Raw genomic sequence first — 22,151 nt, 5'->3', positions numbered from 1 at the left:
ACTTTACACAGATAAGAGTGGTAGCGGTGGTGCTGTTGGAAGGAGGGGGAAGGAGGGAGTTCTCTTTAAATCAGCCAGGAAAAAAAAAAAAGTTGGAGACTAATGGAAAGAACCTCTACTCCTTTAATAGAGCCTGCAAAATATATTCTCCAGGACTGATCAGCTCTGAAGGCTCTAGAGGTTTGATGATTGGAATGGCAGGAAATCACGCTTTCAGGACATAACGAATTGACTAGGCCATCCATCATTTGTTAGCATGCGCTGAAACGCTGGGTTTGTGTGCAGAGGTCTGTGATTTAGTAAATACTTGGGAGATGAATAGAGCTTACACACAAGGGAAGATATTGCTGTCCTTCAGCAGCCTTAGACACAGATCCCTGCTGAGAAGGCCGTCTGACAGCAGCTCATCAGTAACTGGCCTGTCACAGTCAGTGATGCCCACCAGCCATCCCCAGTATATTAAATGCATTTTTAATATCTGCTTCAGTAGATTTAATGAAGAAAATTTAGTTTCCATACTCTGATCACTGCTTCCTCAAGTGTTTTAAAGCATTGAGCGAAGCACTTCCGAGAAAGGAACTGTGCTGATACCTGGAGGAGTTGATTGAAAATGAAAGTGAAAGAGAATGTAAACAGAAGTGTTACTATGCAAACAGTTTCCTTAAAGCAAAACAAAAATGTTTGGAAAAAGCAGCAATCTTCTTAGAAACAATTGACCCTCCTGCAGAGGGACCTTATGCAGCAGGCTGTACAGCAGCAGAGATGCAGTGCGGGAAAAGGTGTATGCACAGTTTAGTGTGGCTGAGCTTGCCAAAAGGCATAATTGCATTTCCTGCGCTTTCAGATATCAGTACTCGAATCAGATCATCCTTCTATTCCAGCTTTCAGAGTCCCGAGAACACAGTGGCTATGAATGGAAGGAATGGAATAGGTCATGTTTTTAATAACTAACATAGATTTTGTTGTGGTTTTGGCGTTCTTGTGAGGGATGCAGTTGGTGAAAATCATTGTAGCGTTCCATGGTATTATTTAAACTGATGTAGGAAACAAATAATAAGACACAATGGAAAATAAAGCTTCTGCTATTTTTAAAACTTATCAGGTTTATTGGGAATTATTCAATACTGACATTCTGTTTTGTAAGGATTGTATGCAATTATTTTTTTAACTTAGTAGCAAATGAGAAGATCTTTTGCTGTCCATACATACAGATTAACTTCATAGTTTGAATTTCCTGGGAACTTTCAGGGAAAACTACTGTTTGCATGAAGGCAAATATGTTGGGTTTCATTTTCTAACGAGATTCAGTGCTTATGATATTTACTTCAGGACAGTAAGACAAACAGCTCGATTTTGTTGCAAACATCTATTTGAAACATTTACTTCTTGAGCTTTTTTTCCCTCAGGAATCCATTCTGTGTTCACAGAAGAGAAAGCAAGTGCCGAATGAGACCTATAAATTTGATTCTTGTATGTGTCAAAACAGTAATGTATTAAATGCATATTATTATAAAAATTTAAGACATGTCCTAAACACTTACATTTTTATAACACATGACAATATTAAATAATACATTTTCTTGTTAGCATCTGTTTGCTGTCATTGTTGGCAGGACCTATGATTTATTACTTAAATTAATGACTACAACCATTTTGGTCCTGATATATGCCCCTAAGCTTATCACATCACTTAATAAAATAACATATATGCTTCTATGAGAGTCATTTTTTAATTGTTTATTCCTTTAAGTTCCTGGTGAAAATACTATATCTCTTTGCAATGTGAAAGTCTCAGAAGCTTGTATTATACTTCAGACTGAGTGAAAGAATGGTAAGGATTAATTTCTGTAAGAATATGGAATGCAGTAACTGATCCTACCAAAATTGTCTTCTAAGACAAGCTTAATAAAGTATTGTTACCAAAAAAACCAACAGCATTGGAAAAGGAGTGGAAAAATACTGCTCTGTTTTCTTCAGACCCAGTGATGGTTAAAAGCCTTGTTCATTTGTTTGTTTGACTAATTGGTACCATACAAGTAGATTTCAAACTCCCATTGGCATGCTAAGATTTCACGCTCTATCATTAGTTTTCAACTTGTATTTCATGGAGTCCTTGTTGTCCGTGGACTTCAAATGAAGAATTCAAAGTAAATGAACTTCTTGTCAGCAGGCTTAAATTTGCCAAACAGGAATCTGTGCCTGTTGTGGGAAAAACATTTTGGTTTGTGAACCCCTTACATTGAAAACTTCTGTTTTGTCAGCGACTCTAGTGTTTTTATCTAACTTACAGTTTCTTTTCGTACATTTTTTTTTTTTAATTCTAGTGTCCATAGTGTTTTGAATGAGGTAGTGATGTGAATGGGATACACTATCCCTTCCAGTGCACACTCCAGGATATCCAGCAGCCTGATTGATAGTGACAGTCTCATTGCTTTTTGCTGGAGAATTCTTGAACTTCAGTTCCCTGGTTTATTTTATCCTTCTCGTCTGAATAGGATATTTAAGCAAGTGTTGCTGTCCCCAAACTGGCAAAATGGCTTCAGGTCACAGTGTGGTGCTGAAGAGGACTTTATTGTTTGTGTGAATGTCCTCTATCTGCATGTCTGTATCTAGGCCTGCAAGGTCTTGGAAGCATTTGGTAGTATTGATCCCCAGATACCTCCAGAAGCTTCAACACTGAATAAAAATGTCCTAAGATAGCACACATTATTCTTCCACAGAATACAGAATGTTGTCAAATATTTATTCAAGTAAGACCCATGTGATAGCAAAGGTAGTCTCTTGTGTAATGCAGCCTGTCTGAAACCATTTCAAAGACAACATTAAAACTATGACCAAAATAGAGGTAATACTCACTTCTATGACTGAATTAATATAAAAAGGTCTTTCGGAGTTCCTCGTAGTTATTGAGGACCCAGAACAGCAGTACGGACACCATGTATCTCTCTTTCCATTTGTTGTTGGTTAGGAGATGGCAGAACTTCTTACAAGTCCGCTCTTGATACTGGTAATGTCCAGTTCTTTATTGCATTTCTGTGGAATGCAGATGAGTACTATGAGGCTACAACTGGTGCAAAGTATGATAACTAATAGCCAGAGAGTGAGTGTGGGTTCCTACAAATGAAGAGGCTACTGAACGTAGCCATTTCCAGTATTAATATAAAATTTATGTTGTCAATGCAGCTGTCCTTCAGTTATCAACACAGCTGAGCAATGTGTCTTTCTAGACAAGCGCATTATCTTGTGTACACAAAATGTAAAAAGATAAAAATAACTCATAAGCTAGATTTCTGGTTCTTACAGAGCTTAAAAGGGAAGATTTGGTTTGACCAGTTGGCAGGTATTCCAATAGGCCAAGCAAGTTCCTTTCCAAATACAGTGTTTAACGACCTCATTGCAATGAGTTATCTGACTCAGGAATATGTTTTCTTTTATCCCATTACTAGAAACAGGAGAATTTAACTATTGACCAAAAAGAGAAGTTGGACTACATTTTTTATCTCATTTGTATTGTGTCCCTTTGACACCAGTGGTCTGAGAGAGAAAAAGGAAAATGGTCCTTTATGGAATAAATGCATGGTTTCAGTCTAAATATTGTTCTAGCTATGTCTATCTGTTTGGTATGTCCTCTAAGTGTGGAAGGTTTTTTTCCCCAAACAAATCCCATTGATTGCTCAACAACTGTTATCCACGAATGCCCTGCTTACACTTTTTGTATTAATTTACTATTTAGACACAGACCTCGCCAGTGACAGGTGATCATTCTTATACATGATTATTTTTGTGGTTTTGAGGTTTCTGGATAGAGAATTTTGTCCATTTATCTGGGTGTAGATGCTTGCCATTCTAACATTTTAAATCTCAATAATTTAAAAATATTATTCAAATGTTTTAGCTACTGTGTAGAAATTAATATATTTCTATGTAGACAGGTTTGGGGTGGTCAACATGTATTCCATGCTAATTGTTTGCTTTAGTTTATTATTTAATTCTTAGCCCTCTAGTCCCTTCATCAAGGAGATATGTATATCTATGAATGGAACTTTGCATTAGTGGATCGCGATGTTTACTGAAATAACCGGTTAAAATTATTAAAATATGCAGTGGAAAGCAACATGCTTAGTTTAATACGCTTCTGAATATTAAATGCAAGTAAAATGGTATGTAGACACGGAGCCATTTGTTATATTTTAGTATATGAAGCAATAGCTATGTAAACCTTAACCTCGTAATTTCGCAAGTTCCACTTTGTCATGTAGCTGTAAAAGGTAATCAAATAAATCACGGAAGATGAAGAAATATTTTCTAGGGCTTTCTGTATGCTTTCAGAAGTGGCGCTTGATCCATGAAATTTTAGTAAGCATATTAAATAATACAATATGATGTGCAACGTGTCAGGTCTGATAAATTATTTTGTATAGGACATTTATACAACATATGGTGAGCTGCTATGTGAACAGCTTAATGACTAAATTATGTTAATCTTTCTTGCCATATTTACTTTTCATTTAAAAAAACCGCATTTTCAAATTTTTATTTTACTTTTTTGATCACGAGCAGATATAAGAAAGGTGTAGGTCATCTCCAAGAAGCCGTGACAGTGATCCAAGGTTCCTCAGCTGTGCGGTGTACATAACACAGATGTTGGGAGAGTCATCTGTCAGCTATGCCTCTCCTATGGAGTTAAAGTTCTAGGGGGAAAAGAATTCGACACAGTGCTGTCACTGTTACATTTTCACAATAGAAGAGCATGCAAATATTCAACCTCCTGCTTAGCAGTAGTGCCCTGTCTAATGTCTGTGCTGGTTAGAATAAAAAAATAGTGGGTGCATCTAGGGCTCATAGATCTGACAAAGGTCATGCTATGCTGGGCATTTGAATTGGAAATTGTCTGGACTTAGATTTTATAAAGCTCCCACTGTTGTCGGGGAAAATTTCAGCAGGGTTTTGTCCCTGGAGAGGCCTCTTAGGCCCTTTTCTGTCCTATGAATGAATTTAGATGTGAGGGTTTCTTCTGCCTTAAAACTGTTAAGTTCATTTTGCATACATCCCCAGAGAGAAAAACTGGCAGATGCTTTTGTCTTGGAAGTGTTTAAAAGAAAACTGCAGAACAGGAACAAGGGAGAGAAGGGGCCCTGTGTGGAGTCCCAGAACATTTTGGAAATGGCCAATATGCAGTTTTCATCAGTACTAAGGCGGGGCGCAATATGGTGCCTGTAGCTCACTAGGGAATATGAATGTTGATTAAGCATACTCCCAGGCTTTGAAATCCTGAAAGCAGTGTCAGAATAATGGATGTTGAGCAAATGTCAAGCATTTGTTAATTTCTCTGTTATTTGGAGTTTATCTACCATGATCAATCAAATAAACTAGTGCTTCTCTGTTGTGGCATGTGTCATTGATATGGTGATTAGGTGGCGAGAGAGGCCTTCTGCCTTTTTTTTTTTTTTTTTTTTTTTTAAGCCAGGTAACAGATTACATATGAGCAGCCATAACTTTAAGTTAAAGATTTGTTTGCGGCTGGTTTAGTGGAAAGTGGTGCATTAACAAAATACTTTGGGGTACTGAGAGGGGAAAAAGTATTTGCATATTTGCTGGGCTAAAAGTTACCTTCATGCCATTTTTCCATTTTTGGCCTTAAAGCTTTGCTGATACGGGGAAGGAGAAATTACTTCTAAATGAAGCATGATAGGAGAAACTTTTACCTATTCTTAAAAGTAGTTTGAAAATAAAGGATATCCACCCCAAATTAATATTAATTTATGGCTTAGTCCCCTTCTTCCCTCTAAATCTTTTGGTTTCTTCTTGACATCTCTATTTTTGATTGGAAAATGTGTTCAGGTGCCCCGTAGTTGAAAGGGAAGGGGGTGACTCTTTGACTTTTGTAAGAATACACACTTTTTTATAAGAATATATCGGAGAAGTTGTTAGTTACTGACTAACATGCAGAAACAAAAGCAGTCCAGTTCAGAAGATTTTTTTCTCCCGTATTCTCAATTTCCACTCTTTTCTGATATCCTAGTTCTGCTAAGTTGCTACTCTTACAAGTTAGGTAACATACAAAGACCTGATATTTAAAGGTGAACAACAATTTAAAAATAATCTGGAGGAGGAAAAGGCTCTGTGGCCTTTGCTGCTTTGCTATAATATATAAAGACTTTAAAATGGGAGAGGATAGGGTTGGGATGTTTTGTGTGAGGCCTTTTTGAAAGCTGCCTGAAAGATGTCAACAGTCAAATTTCACTGAATTCCAGTGAAGTTTAGTTACCCCCTTTTCATGGATTTTTTTTTTTTTTTTTGTAAAGTTTAGCCCTTATGTGCTTACTGTAAAGACGGCAATGTATATTTATATTATGTTTTTGACAACTCCCAAAAATTAGTGTCAGTGAGTCGTGCCATATGACTTGATGCATGTTGAGGTCATCTTCAGTTTATTTTAACATAGAACAAATGTTTGATGTTGAACTAGTTTTGCTTCTTCCTTGGCTTTCACATTTATTTACCAAGGCCTCTGGGCCCATTCTATCAAGACTGGTCAAATTTCGGTGCTTAGTGAAGGTGGTGCTATATGGTGAACCTATCGACTGTTTACATCAGAGATGATTCTGTTCAGTTAGTGCACGGAATAAGAGTTCTCCTGGAAACTCCACCTTTTCTACAGCACTGCAGGAAGCAAGGCATGTAGTCATTGTCCGGATTCTCAGAGCAGTGCGAAGAACACCAAAAAATAAATCCTTTGGAAAGAGGAAGGGAAAGGAAAATCCTGTTGGTAGGACTGGAAAAGAAGGTTGGAGAAATTTTAGGGCAGAATAATGTAATACTGTGATCACCTCTTGTCAGATGTAGGTAGACAGCTTTTTAAAAAAGCATGCCGGAAGGCCACTAGTAAAAAGGAACAGCTGGGTTTCCTTCTTAGTGCGTGTCAGCCATCTTTGCAATGGGAAGTAAGTAGTGGATTAGATTAGTTTATTCCCTATATAGCACAGTAAGCTATACCCTGGGGCTGAAAGTAGACTTTGTAAATATCTACATATATGGTACAGTAACTTACAGATACAAGGCAAAGTACTATACTGTTGACTAGGTAGATAGACAAGAATTATTACAGATTTTTTCCTTTTGTTTTGTTTTCTAATTACAATAACTTTAAAGTTATAAACTTAAATTATAAACCCTGTTTAGGGCTTAAGACTAAAAATCTCAAGGGGACTAGCTATAAATGGATTAATTTCTTGCCTTTAATCTGTATCGTTCAGAAAATTGGGATTTACTTAAAACTAGTCTTCTGTATCATCCATGTTTGATAGAGCTAAAATTCTTTCAATTATATCCTGTACGGGAAACATTAATAAGATCCTGACTTGTTTAAGGAATTAACAATTTTGATTGGATTACTGGAAGCTTTTTTGACTTAAGGTGTACACTTTTTACCCCAGAGATAGCTATGCAACAGTGTGTGTGCTTGACATGTGATGCATGCAAATGCTAAATACAGTAGCAGCATGAGGCAAGTGTCATTAACAGTAATTTATGTAATGAAAGCCACCTGGCTGTCTTTGTAATTAATTGCTTGTAAATAATAAATTTAAATATAATTTATAGTTTTCTAAATTTGATTATATATTTTTAGGAGCAAATTGTTTAAGGGTGTTTGGGGATTTATTTAGTTTCCAATTGGCACAGATATGCTTTTTACATACAGGCTAATTTTTTAATGTAAAATGAACAGTCTAATTAGTTTCAAATTGCCATTCACTCATAAAAATAGTTTTCTAAAATTAAATTTCAACATCTAGTTTATACAGGACAGTATAGGTTTGAAGAAAAAAAGTATAAAGTGGAATGATTTTCCCCTTTCTCCACAATCTGGAAATTTAAGACTGGAGTCTGAAAAACTTCTTTTGACAATGTATTCTATAATCTGATTCTTTTCCTGGTGGGGAGGGGAAATAGCCTGATACAGCTATCCAGACAAAGTGAGAAAGATGAACACAAAATTAATATATCAAGTATTTCTTTCCAGTAATAGCCTACTAAGTGAATGTTTTTTCAATGTATGGACCTTAGCCCTATCAAGAGGGCCAATAGGGAAGGGGAGGGATAAATCCCTGTTTTAAATTGTAGCTTCTTTGCCTTAACTGCTTGTTGAGGTCCATTGCTGTTGCAGCATAGGAGCATCTTTCTTTACAGAACTGTCATCAGATAACTACAACTTCTGCATATTTTTGTCTAGTGGTTCAACATTTAGATTGTGGTACTAAGAGAAAAATTCAAACTTGAAAAAATGTTTTCTGTATAGTCTTAAATGAAGTACATTGAAATAAAGTGTGGAAGATGTACAGTTAAGTGAAAACAAGGAATTTACAGAGGTTTTCCTTTTTTCTCTCAGTCTCTAGTATGCTGCTGTATGCCTGTGTTTTGGGATATGTTCACTGATTCTTTCCTGGATATTAAGAAACTTTTCCTCTTGCTAAGTAACTTGGAGTAGTTAAGGACAGGGACTTAGCAAATCATCTGCTTATGTTAGTCTCAAGCTTTACTTTTTTATTTAATTTTCTGATAAATTTTATTGTTAGAGTTAAAAGGAGAATTTTAGACAATACCGGGAGATGGAGATGTGGCGGACAAGGCACATGTTGGAGGCATACCCTATTTGACTCCTATCAGTTTATCAATGGACTCCCTGACTAGATGATCAAAAGGTACCAGAGAAGTTCTGGTATGTTTAGGGTGCGAAGATTCAATAGTCATTTAAAGTCTGATGACAGAGTATTTGAGAACTTTAATTTTGTGTTTCAGCACTGATATTGTATTTTTTTAAACCTGTGTTGTGAATATGTTTTGGTTCTGTATTGCATCTGATATTTTTCCGCTTGAAAATTGAACCTTACAAAATAGTTTTATGTTTTTATGGAAGAGGCTTTACTTGAAACATTAGTGAAAGAGCAGTTACTTACAAAGGTCTCTGTGTGGGTTTGGCGTTTAAGTAGGTTTCAAACAGTCATGCAACAAGCACTGTGCTGTTTAACTCTGGAAATAAAAGATATCAGAACACTATCTCAGGCAAATTACCGTCTATTTTCTGTACTTGCTTACTAAGATAATAAGACCAAAAAGTAGTTTCTTTTCATTTGGAAATACCACTCTTCTGTGCCTGTGTTTTGAGTTCCATTTTTAACCATAATATCTGTCAATGTTTATCCACTTGTAAAGCATAATGTTGTTCTTCTCATCGTAAGTATATATCTGTGAATGCAAAAATTGTGTGTCTTTATTCTGACTTCTCTTTTCATTTTGGGGGCCTGATCAGAAATACTTTGTAATCATTTGAATATGGCATATTTTGAGTTACACTTGGATTGTGCTGTTGAAAGTTAGATTTTTGTGGTGTGGGTGAAAGAAGGTGAAATTTATCTCTGCGAAGAGCTAGTATTATTTTGTGATCATTGCCTGTATTGATAATTTGTATTTACCTCTGCATTTTATTTTTGTTCATGTCTGATACAGATTGTTCATAGTCTGCAGTTGTTTTAAAATATATTGGCTGTTACAACAGACACCAAAAAATGAGGTCTCTACAGGAAGAATTGGTGCCCTGTTCTTAAAGGAACATCTAAGTCTTTCTAAATGAAAAATCATTCAAACAGTATCTAATACTGGCAATTTTCCTCTGTCTGCTGCTAGAACTTATTGGCCAACTAGGTCAGACATTATTAAAGTTCAAGTGGCCCAGTGGGAAAAGTAATGGCCTTATGCTACTATGAATTTTAAATGCTGCCATTTCTATGTATTGCACCATCATCTGTTCTCGCACATCACTAAATTGTATAGAAGTTGTGGGACCAACCAGTGTCAAGGTCATAGAAGTGATGACTCTTCTCCAGTAGCCTTCTCGGAGCTTTGTCATACAGTTATTCTCATAACCCCGGCTATAGGCAGCCAAGTTGTATGCACATGCCTGCAGTTAACCTTTTTATTATCATTGGATAGGGTAAGCCTGCAATGCAGGATGTCTTTTTCCTCAAACTCCTTACTTTTGGGTTTTATTTTTGATCCTTCCAAAGGTATGAAATCAACTTTGATGCAAAGACAATTTTTAGTAAGTGATTCATATGTAAACCTTTTGAGTTGATATATTTTTATTGAATTTTTATAGTATTAATATATTTGGAATGGGAGTATTTCCCCAACAGCACTGTATTGGCTTTGTAATTCCCACAGTAGTAGCTACTGATAATGTTTCATTGTATGGAAGGCTTCTTATGCAGAGATAATAAAATTGGGTTTGTATCCCAGACTTGAACCGGTGTAACTGGAAAGCTGTAACATTGGAAGATAGCCACTTTACAGAAGTTAACATGTTGTAACTAAAGACTTAGGTACTTTTATGTCTCTTAGTTACTCCAATTCAAACTCATATATTGATTTAAACACATACGTTGACATGCACACATATATAGAGACACATATATTGATTTAGCTTAAATTGGTAATTCACTGACTTCCAATAAATCACTGTTAAGTTTGTGAGTGATAAAGTACAAATGTGTACAGAGACAATAATCTGCTTTTTGAGGATTTTCATTCCGAGAAGTGACCACAGGCATACTAAAACTTTAGGAATTATTTTCATATTAAAAGCTGCAGTGAAGAGAGGTTAAAGCCATAACTATTCTAGAGGCCAGTGAGTCTCCCTCCCTCGTTTCATGTTCTTCAGCGCTTGGCTGCATATAAGCCTAGTGGTTTTCAAGCTTTGGTAGCCCTTTGTTATTCCTGAGCCTTCCTGGACCCTCACGTGAAACAATTTAGACTGCTAAGAAGCCTTATTCCCATCCTGACAAACCTGACACGTAGAAGAAATTCTGAGAATCCACTAGTTGTCACCTCCGCTCAGGTGGGAAGTTCATCATCAGAGTGGCTTTACTTGATTTACAGGTATAACTGTGGTGTTTGTTCGCCTACGTCCTGCAGTTCTGGGAAGCCAAGGGGGCTCTACGCACCCTTGCGTGTGTTCCACGCTTTTACTGATGCTGCTAGATCTATTTAAAATCCATTATTGACAGAGTTTTTAGAAACAAGAGCAGATTGGTTAGCATGTGATAAGCAGTATAGAAACATTGCTTTCTTTAGAAGTCCCAGTTCCAAAGCATTTGCAGTATAGAAAATGAGAATTAAAAGGCTGTTTGGGTTTCGTTCATGTCTTTGATAATGTAAAAGGAAAAATGTATTTTAGGCACACATTCTGGAATTTTAGGGTAGCTGTGAGAAGGATTCCCTTTCCACCCCCAGTCATTTAAATTCGTCAAATATATATATGTCTTTTCTCACATAGATTCTTAATCCAGCATGGCAGCACCATGCGATTCTAGCCCTAAGTTGTACGTATTACTTTTATTTTAAAGCTCAATATTGCATTAGTAAAAGTATTTTAAAACTTATTATATGTGCAAAGGAGAAGTTCTTTTCCAGTTCTTAGAAATGAGAGACTCTTGCTGTCTGCTTCAGAACATTTTATGAAGGGATATGACCAGCACTACGTACTGATGCTGGAGACTGCGGAAGGAAAGAAACAATTTCTCCCCCTACCTGAATTCCTACAATAACTAAGTGCGATATTGTATATACTTCCAAGAGAAGGTTTGACACTGCTGCTTTGGGATTTCACACGTAACACCTTCTGAATTTTTGAAACACAGCTCCTCCCCCACATTCAGTTTTTTAACCAATGTATTTGTCATCTTAGTGAGGTGGAATGTTCCATTTTGTGAAAGGGAGGCAATAAGGCAATTTTCTTTGTTATTTCATGTGTTAAAAAAAATAAATAAGGCTATTCTATTTCTATAAAATATATATTTGTCTCATGGTGGACTTTGCTTTCCCCCTGCTTGTCTCCACTTGTGTGAATAGTCACTGGATTAAATACTGCAGTTCATATTTAGTCTTGATTTTTTTTTTTCCGCAGATCTCTCTAGATACTCTTCCTTTGTGCCATGGTAGAATACATGAAATGTAAAGCTGAATTTTTAGGCAAAAAGTGTGGAGTTAAAGGTGAGGGAAAGGAAATTCATGCTAAAATGAACAGATGAAACAAGCAGAAACTTGGTTTAGTACCTAATTTTTTTTTTCCAGTAATCTCAGAAAATAAAATACAAAGGTGTAACTTTTATCCCCAAAGAATTAATTATTTGCAATGGTTGATAATACAGTATTTGCAGAAGTTGTCATGTTTGGATTCTCTCCTGGCAAGGCTGTAGTAAATAGCAAATATTAAGTTGGACAGCACCCCAAATCTTGGCTAGATCTGCAACCCTGCTTTGTTGAGAAGATGATCTGATCCAATTAAATTCTTCTTCATCCTTACTAGCTGCTTCTTGGCCAGAGTTTTATATCAACTCTAGTTATGAAGCACTGATCTGCATCAGCATATTAGCTGTTACTAGTTTTTATATGAATACTCGCTGCAAAACAAAACATTTCTGAAATAGTCTCCAGGGTTGATAGCATTCCTTCTCTACCAAATTCTGGGATTCATGAGAAGAGAATGGTGCACATTTTAGTCTTACATATTAAATGACCCAAAGGCATGTTCTTTTTCCAGCACCAAACTGGCAGTTGTCTTTTTAGCTTGACTGATCTCTGAGTTCTTAGAGATAATTTCTCTTACCCCGTGTTCTGGTCTGACTTGGGCATCCCCTTCCAAATGTGGATGGACTTAGATATCTGTAATACTTTTTGGAACCCAGAAATGCTATTTCATTTTTTTGAAATAAGAGTAATTTTCTTTTTAAAAAAAATGAGAATTTTGTGGCAGGTTTTAGATTTCACCTTTTTCTGCCTAAATCCAGTGATATATTGACAAGAGCACAAAGTGCATCGGGCATTCAGACATCAACACAGAGTAGCAAAAGGTAAATTGGTTCATTATGGATGCTGGTGTATAAGACAAAGAGGATATTTGAAGAGTGTGGCTGGTTGCTTTGAACAGAGCTCTGGAAGTTAGATCCATTACCATATGGAATTGCAGAAGAAAATGTTTCCATGAAAGTGTCTGCTACAGAATTTAAGAGGAAAGTTTACTTGTTGTCCTGGAAAAAAGTTCTACAAGTTGGATAACAAGTTGGTTTATTAATTATTTAAACTAGGTAGTGCTCAGAATTATGAGTTTGGGTTTTTTTGTTTGTTGGTTTCAGAAAACCAGCAAATCTGTATCTTGGCTGTATAGTTGGTGCTCCACAAAAGAGCTTGCTGGACATACACGTCTATATCCCTAGCCTTCCAGTAAGCCATGAGGCTTACTGTAAAGTTTGTTCCGCAAGAGGCAATAATGCAGCACTGAAATGTTATTTTGAATAAAAGATATTTTCAGAGTTATGTTTGTTTTCCTGGATATCTCAGCTATATTAATTTTTCTACTCATTTGCTGCTTTGAAATCCTGTATAGAAGCATCTGAGGACGGATGGAGCCCTAGGAATTTGGCTGCTCCTGTAGAAGTAATGATAACTTCCATGGCAGTAGCCCTTCTGTCACTATCAGCAGTTGTGATCGTGCTGTCTTGCAATGCAAATGCACATTCGTGACTTCTGTCCCCTCTCCGAGTACACTGTCTTTTTTAGCGCTTTCTGAAACCATGATGTTTCAGTTTTCTGTCAATGGCATCTTGCAATAGATGCTCCAGCTGTGTTTTGAGGAGCTGTTCCCGTTTTGCTGGTGAATTGTGGCAATGGAATCATGACAAGGAAATGCTGAGTAGCAGATAAGTGATTTTAGTGTTCATGAGGGCAACTATGTTAACCAGAAGAAATGTGGAAGCAGCCATATGAAGATATAAATCCACTTCTGGGGAAGGAGAAAGAACTCCTGGTAGTAAGGCTTGGAATTCTTTGCATGGTACTATTGAAATGATTCACTTTGTCACAGTCATAATGTTTTTGTACTGCAATCCAGTATATATCCAACTTGTTCAGTTATTGGACTGAATTTTGTAGTGTTTGTGGTAAGTCCTAAATGATCTGAACATTTGGAAGCATGGGAGAGGAGTGTTGGAATAAACTTAAATAGAAGGGCAAAGTCCGAGGACACCATGGGAACAAATAGAATGCACAAGAGTCAGGAGTGTGAAGAGGGGGATAGTGGTCTTAATTTTTTTGTTATGTCAGTGGGTATAACAGGGTAATGGTACAGTAAGTACTGTAATCATAATGGGAATAGCCTAAAAATACGAAAATTGGTATGTCAGTGGAAGAGAACTCAAACCAGAAATTCTGTTAAATGCTGTCCTGTTTTGGTTTGGGTTTTGCCACATCTTTTCTCTAAATTCAGTTCTACCATTACGACCGCGTAAATCTGCCAGATAATAATAGTTACGTGGAGAGCCATTAGGGGGCCATATGTATCCAACTTATTTATAGCCTGCATATTTTTTTTTTAATAAATCAACTTGAAATACCTTAGCTTTGCATATGTATATAGCCTGTAAGTATATAATCTTAATTTCTTTCCTTTGTTCACCTTCTAATGATTACATGTACATGTTGAAGGTTGCCATGATTGGATGGTGCACCATTTGGAGGGACGTTTTGGTACATATCTCCTGGCCTCTGTGTCAAATGATGTATATTTAAGAATATTTAAATTCTTTACTATATTGTAGTTCATTTTTCTGTCATCCATGAATTTCATAAATCTGTATATCGGTCGGTTTATGTTGCAATCATTTTTCTACAGTTTTAACGTTCAGTCAGTGAGTACTCAGGGTGAATGTTCTCATGTACAAAATACCAGACATCAAGGCTCAGCTTACTGCTGTCACACAGATGTTGCACTGGGCAGACAAGCCCAAAATACAGTGTAATAGCAAAGGTGCTGTAAGCCCAGATAGGGATAAGACAGACTAATACTGCATTTATCTAGTCGCTTTGTTCCTAGGGCTTCAACTGGTTGATTTAGGGGTAACTTTTCATATTGTGCTGTGTAGACATACCATCTCTTTAAACCTGAACGAACCATTTAGTCATTCTGTGCCTCAGTTTCCGCCTTTGAAAATGGGAGTAAGACTTCCTTATCTTAAATTAGTATTTCTGAAAATTACAAGGAGAAAGGCCATTTAAGTATGGAGAGAACATGTACATTTAATGTACATATGCTGTGATACAGGTGGTAAATTCACATACAAGAGATCTGGCAGTAGAGCAAGACTTTAGACGTTGCTGAATCTTTGAAATACCTATGCTAAGCCTTAGTAGGTAAATTCAGGAAAGGAAAAATGTTAATTATTCATAATGCTTTGCTGTACCATAAAACTCGATTTATTGAGGCTATAATTTGTTCAAGTTGCATGTAGTAGGAAAATATATCAGGGGTAATTAATTGTATTCAGGATGTGATGAGGTAGATATATCCACAGAGGACAATTGAAAACAGTAGCGGTGTGGTATTGATTGCCTTTCAGAGGGAAAAAAAAAAAATCTTGTCCCATTTCTAAATGTTAACAATTCAGAGAGAAAAATTCCCACTTGGGAAGAATGCTTTCCAGGTTGCTTCATTGCCAGGTGTTTGACATTGAGTGGAGCCTTAGATGAATGAAGCTTATGGCAGCTTTTGGAAATGACCGACTCCGGGGAATCTCGGCTTCCTGCTGTGAAAGTTTCTATTTTCAAAGCACATCAGTTTCAGTGGGAATGTTCCAGTGGTCCCATATGCTACTTCTGACAGAGGGGGAAGTTTTTAACCTGAATATGAGACAGCTACTGAAGAGGTTCCCTTGCTGCTAACAAAATGAATTTCAATATGTTGCCAATGAACAAGCGGCATGTTCTCAACTGCTGGTGGAATTTAACTCCATCAATTATTAATGGAAATTTTGCTTTGTTTTCCTTTTTGCCTGTTCCCTTTTAACTCAGCTACCTGCTCCTGATAGGACTTTGTGTGTTCCGAAGCTGAAAAGGGAATCACCCAAACAATATGATCGTTTGCTTTGAAACTCTTGCTATATTTTCCTCCCCTCCCACGTACGCTCTCTCCTTGACCTAGCAGCAGGAAGCCTTTGTCTGAGGTGTTCATCTGGAACAACTTTTCCACACTTGTTTTCATGTTCTGTTAGATTACAGGGCAGCAGGCCTACCTTTGAAGCTCCCTTCTCTTTTGTTTCTTTGCAGTGCACTCCAGTAATTAACTTTGTCCTTCTTTTATTTGTTCCAGTCAATCGCAGTCCACTCTGCTGAGCATCTTCTCCCAGGAGTACCAGGTTAGAAGTTTTCTCCTTTGTGAGGGTTGACAGGTGCCTAATTGAATGATGAATGTCCCTTTATTTCTTTGTAATTGAACTGCCAGCTTTCTGATTGGTTTGGAGGATGTTCCCTTTTCCACATCAAGCACCGCCTGAGTCTCAGTGGATGGCTGCCAAGCCTACCCATCCATCTGTCTAATAACATCTAGCCTTTGCTTATTTGGTGGACCTGTAATAAATTATGCTAAACCATTATTATTCTGACAATAATAATTTCCCTGTGTTGCGTGGTTCCATGTGCTAAATGTTTGCTGACTTGCACTGTCAGTGCTGCTTTCCATTGCTGACAGAGATGATGATAAATGACCATTGCCGGAGTGGCAGAAGGCAAGAGAGGCAGAAAATGGAGTCATTTATCATGAGATGACAGGTGTCAGTCAAGTGGCAAGTCTCTATGGAATTACTTTTTGTAGTTTTTCAAATAAGTTGTTTTTAAGCAATGTTCTTCCTGGTTAAAAATGCCAATTGAATTGTAAAACTAGAGTGCACCAGACTTAGATGGAATTGAATTGAGGGAAAATTAATACAAAGGTTGAAAGAGAGAACAAGTTTTTCTTTGCCCTCTGCAGCCTTCAGTAAACTTATTTAGATTCAATTATTGTGACCTTATTGGCTTTTACATATATGGTACATTGCAGTACAGTCTGAAGACGTTCAATTCACTAGGTAGATTGAATGTCATTTCTGTATAGAATCTAAAAACATAGTTCAGTTTATATATCAAAGTGTAGCCAAGGAACATGTGTTTGGGTAGTTGTGATTTCTATGTTTTGATCTATGACACATTTGTAAGACTCTTTGTTTGTTTTTTGTTTTTCTAGAAACAAATCAAAAGAACACATGCCAAGCATCACACTGCTGAAGCTATTGAAACTTATTACCAAAGGTATGACCTCCCCACCCTGGTTAAGAGTATCACCAAAACTACTAATTGTTATGGCAATTATGAGTAAATTAGCTTATCAGCATATGAAGCTAATTTTGTAGAAAAATAAATTAAAAATTAGGGATGAGGAATACAGAACAGTTCACTTAAGAATGTTTCTTAGTGAAAATGCAGAAATTTTTCAGCTTTTGGTCAGTGCGATTACGAAAGGGTTTACTTCCTTGGCTCTAAGTCAGGATAAGCAAATATTTTTTACAGTGTATGTGACAGCATTTATTCTATATTGCCTATAGTTTGTAATTAGAGGATTTCTGTGTCAAGACTGATATTGATGATAACTTCCTTACAGCAAGGGAGCTTGTTCTGTTACAGTTGCTTGTACTTTTATAACAACATTTGTGTTGCGTTACGAAAAGTTAGATATTAAATTCATGTATTGCCAGTTAAAGCACTAATTTTTAGATCACTCCTGTTTTATCAACAGAAGTGTCAGAAGTAGCTGTTAAGGGAAGATGAAAACCTTTATGTCATTTTACAGTATTTTACAATTGTTTGCATCTCAAGCTAATAAATTGTATTTGCTACACCTTATAGTTTGTCTGTTACTTCTATAGGCTCTACTAAAAATGTTGCAATGACATAATTGGGGCATACTGATAACTGGTAAAGATATGCAATTAAAATATTACTTTGTAGACTGACATATCTGAGGAGCTTGCATGGCAAGTGAGTTCATACTTGTGATTATATGTGTCTGATATTTATGCTTAATATTAATCTATATGAATCAGGAAAATAAACAAAAAGCCCTCATTTGTAAACAATTAACTGTGCTTCCACAGAGTCATATTTAAAACCTAAGCACAGCCTGAATATATCAGACAGTGGTTTAGTATATCTAGTATGAATTGTGCTGTGTGGAGGATTTGATTTTCTTTTCTTGGTAGTTTTATTGTTCTGTAAAAATTTGCGCTGGATCACATTGCACTTTTCCTAGTGTTCATTCTGGTTTAGGAAGAATATTGGCTTAAAATTTTCTTGTGTTAATAACCACGCGTATACAATACTATTAATTACTTTTCACTGGCACAGTTTCAGTGAAGTGCCCTGTGTTAATGGTAACTGCTGTGTAAATAACCTTTTTCTTAGAACATACGTAAATCATTTAAATCACTGTTAGGATGTGTTACCAGTTCCAACAACTTAAACCTGAAACATGGGACCAAATTTTGCTTTATGCAAAGCAGCGGTTGTATTGGTGTCAGTAAGGTTGTAGGTATGATTAAGTTTGGCCCACATGAGGTAGGAGGATTTGGTCTCCTGTCCCCTTCTGTACTGTCTGAAGTATGATCGCAGTACATAACTAATGCATTATGTATGAAGCTATATGGTGGTGCTGGGGAAAATCATTCTTTATGCTATTTCTGGGTATTTCATATTGCGAGTGTGTTAACATGGCCGAATAAAATGCACATGTTTTAAAATCAGAGATGTTCTGGTTAATAGTTAGAAAACTCATCTCAATCCTGTTTTAGTAGATTTACTGTGTAGTATGTTTCATAAGCTACAGGGGCAGACTACTTGAGTCAGAAGCCAGTTTGAAATGCTTCGAGCATAAACATGACAAACATGTCTTCTCCTCTACTCTTTTGTAGCATCCATCTTACTGCTGTAAACCCCAGTCTGTGTGGGGGTCTCCTTCCTATTCCCACCGACATACAAGGAGATAATTGTGCTGCCGTTGCTTTCCTAAGTCAGAAACTACCAGTTTTTAATGGTAGTCATTTCCAGTGGTCCCTGTTGGGAGCAAGTAGAAGTACGGCTGAGTGGAGTAGTTTCTGCTGCTCCGCTGAGACTTAGCGGTCTTAAATTTAGGCAAGCACGAAGAAGGATCAGCAAGCTTTTCAGAACAGTATTTCCATCAGCATGTGAGACCTGTTAGTCCATAATGGAATTGCCAGTAGCATTAGAAATAATCTGACAGAAAATTACTCAGTTGTCAGCTGTAGCTTTGCTGTTCGATCAACTAGATGCATGTTTTAGAACATTAATCTCATGTAAATCTTCCTGGTTGGGTATTTTGTTTATGATGTCTCCTTTTTTTCTCTGGTATAAATTTTCAGTGTTTAAATGTACATGAGGCATCTTGGTTTGTGTTTTCTTATGTAGAATCGGAATAGGTAACAGCCAAAAGCTTTTGTCATTTCCTTTGCTCGTTAAGCCTCAGAATAGAATAACTCACAAACAAAAAGCCATCTCATCCTCTGCGAAGAGGTTTATGTAAAGGTGTTACACCCATTCCACAGAAAGGTAAAATGATAAAGAATTTTAATGACTGTAACTAATAAGCAGAAGAGTGGCTTCTGATGGATGATAGAGCTGGAAAGACTGTGGCCTTCTAATGATGTCAGTAATGATGTGCTGTGCGAATACAGATAGGATAAATGAGCAGGTTTAAATGTTGGTAACTATTGTTCTTTTCCACATGGCTGCAAAGCGCAAAGTGGCTTCCAATAACATAGCTTATTCCATCAACTCCTGAGCACAGGTTTTAGGCATTATTGAACTGTAAACATCAAACAGTGAAAGTAACAGAAGTGAGGAAGGCGATATTGTGTGAAGCCATGGTCAGAAACGTCACTGTGTACCCGTGTTGGTCTAATACCCTTAACTGGAAACATTAAGCCTTTGCCATTGATAGGATAATGACTTTCTATCACCCTTTATTGGATCCTATATGTTTCTTCTTTTATTTTCTCTTTAGAATATTAATTTTATTGTTAGACTCCGATTTCACTAAAGTAAGCCTTTACTATTTAAACTACTGCCCAGTTGATAAAATTTGGATTAAATTTGAGCATTTGTGGGTTTGTGCATAGTAGTGAATTGAATAAAATATAAAGTACGTCTTCATAGTTGAAAGTCATGTGAAACCCAAAATGTTTATAACAGAGGTTTATTTTTCTGTGATGCAAGTAGCACAGATATAATTTTTGTTTGTCATCGAGCCAATTTTTTTTAATTTCTTGATTTCTTATGGTTTTTACTAGTGACTTAATTGAGATTGATATATCTTGCAGATGAATAGGAGACAAACCTGGAGAGTTAGTGATTGTTTAAAATACATATTTCTTAAAAGATTTCCCATTAAATACTCTGTACTGGGGTATTTTCCCCCAAATGAAAGAGACTCGGAAGGGTTACTAACATGTATAAGCTGGCCTTTCCTTGCCACTGCAGAATTACCTAGCTTTGTGTTGTCTAGGTACCTGAATGGCGTGATGAAAAATGCAGCTGCCCCTGTATTACTGGAGCTGGCCAATGAGGTAATCATCTTTACTTTTTCCTTTAATCTTCCAGTGTAAAACCTAAGGGGCATATCTATAGTGACTTTAGTGAGAAATGTAATTAACCTAAAAAAAATGGTTTCAAGGCACATTAGACATTTAAAATGGTTCCCCAGTCTGTTAGTACTTACAATAATTAGACAAAAAGCCCCATTTATTAATAAATCAGTTAGTGTAATTAGTCTCCTAACTTCAAGGCATAAGTGTAAGAAACTCTGAATTTGTATTTTGCTGGAAATTTCAAGCAGACCATAGGTCTTTAATGCACAAACTTACTAAAAATTCCCACATCAATTAAATGGAGTTGCATCAGTTTTACTTATATTTGATTCCTTGTTTTTAATAACAAAATCCACCTAAGTTGTTTTTTTTTTTTAATAATAGGAAGGGTTAAACCAGTTCATTTTCCTGACTCCGTTTATTTCTGTTCATACAGGTTGGAGCATGGTTAATGAAAACTACTTAATACAAAGCAATTAAGCAGAATAAATTCCTCAGTATAGCCATTTCCTAGAGAAGCTGATGTATGAAAAGTTCAGTACAGTTGCCATTAAAGTCTCGATAAATTTACTGATGCTGTTTAGAATATGAATATGCTTTGGGATGCAAGGTGTTACTTGCATTAAAAACTGCTATCTAAAGCACTACCTTAAAGAAGATGTAAGAAGTTTGAAAGAGTGGCAGTAAGCCTCCTAAAAAAAAATGATGAAATATCTATCCCTTAAGATCTAAAATATTTATTTACAATAATAATAACAATACAATAGATACTCCTTGGAACTGCTTGTGCAACCCTCAAAGGCATAGAATGAAATGTATGCTGTTTTGTGTTGTATTTTAATAGAAAATGTAAGAAGGAGGCAGAAAATGAGTGTTTGCATTAAAAATTATATGGCACTACGAACATTAAGTGTTGCAATAGCAGCAAGTTCTACATGTTACATTAGTAAGAAAGAATGGTTTCTCTCTCATGTACATTGCTACAGCCAGCAAATGAGTGATTACCTATCAATTACTAGAAGGTTTTAATGGTCTGTGAAGTGTCCACATATCCTGATCATACGGTTAGCATAGAATAAAGGATTTATTTCATATCAGTGATAATGTGTAGCTTCTTATCGTTTCTGGAAAAGACAAGTCTTAAAGTACTGAGAATCGAATGTACTTTTAATAAATAAGTATAATCTTATTAAGAATTTAGGTAAACAGCCAGATTCATGATATATTGCACCCATATTATATGGGAACTGTCATAAAAATATTTCAAGCACAAAGTAATATATCTGTTACTGGTTCTTTGTATATTTTTTCCCATTGATTTAGAGACAATGCATATAATTTCTGACTCTAGTGAGCATATCTTTGTTTATATTATACTAATGCAGTTTTGCAATTCAGAGCAAAGATACCTGCAGTTCAGAAATAAATAAAAATTAAATCTAAGAGAAAGGGGAGATATACAAAGAACTTATCTGTTTCTGATTTCGCAGCAGCAGGTATATAAGAAAGCCAATGCATTTTGTGACTGCTGCCTAATGCATTAGGGAAATGTGGCAATAACCAGCACCAGATTACTGCTTCCAAACAATCAAGCTGCCATTTTTATATGATAGTTAATATTTAAATGACATA

General features: G+C 36.3%; 1 protein-coding gene across 3 annotated transcripts in view; it reads left to right on the top strand.

Annotated features, from left to right (window-relative positions):
* The window catches only part of CDIN1 (CDAN1 interacting nuclease 1), a 126,043-nt gene that overhangs the window by 9,267 nt on the left and 94,625 nt on the right, over positions 1-22,151 (top strand). For all 3 annotated transcript variants that reach the window (XM_082485510.1, XM_082485508.1, XM_082485509.1), the window contains exons 2-4: positions 16,199-16,244; positions 17,108-17,172; positions 20,438-20,498. In XM_082485510.1, the coding sequence (XP_082341636.1) occupies positions 16,199-16,244; positions 17,108-17,172; positions 20,438-20,498 (172 nt within the window). The remainder of the gene's footprint in view (positions 1-16,198; positions 16,245-17,107; positions 17,173-20,437; positions 20,499-22,151) is intronic.

Source organism: Vanellus vanellus (assembly GCF_965231255.1).
Source record: "Vanellus vanellus genome assembly, chromosome: 6".
Classification (NCBI taxonomy): domain Eukaryota; kingdom Metazoa; phylum Chordata; class Aves; order Charadriiformes; family Charadriidae; genus Vanellus; species Vanellus vanellus.
This window is presented reverse-complemented; position numbering and strand designations above follow the sequence as displayed.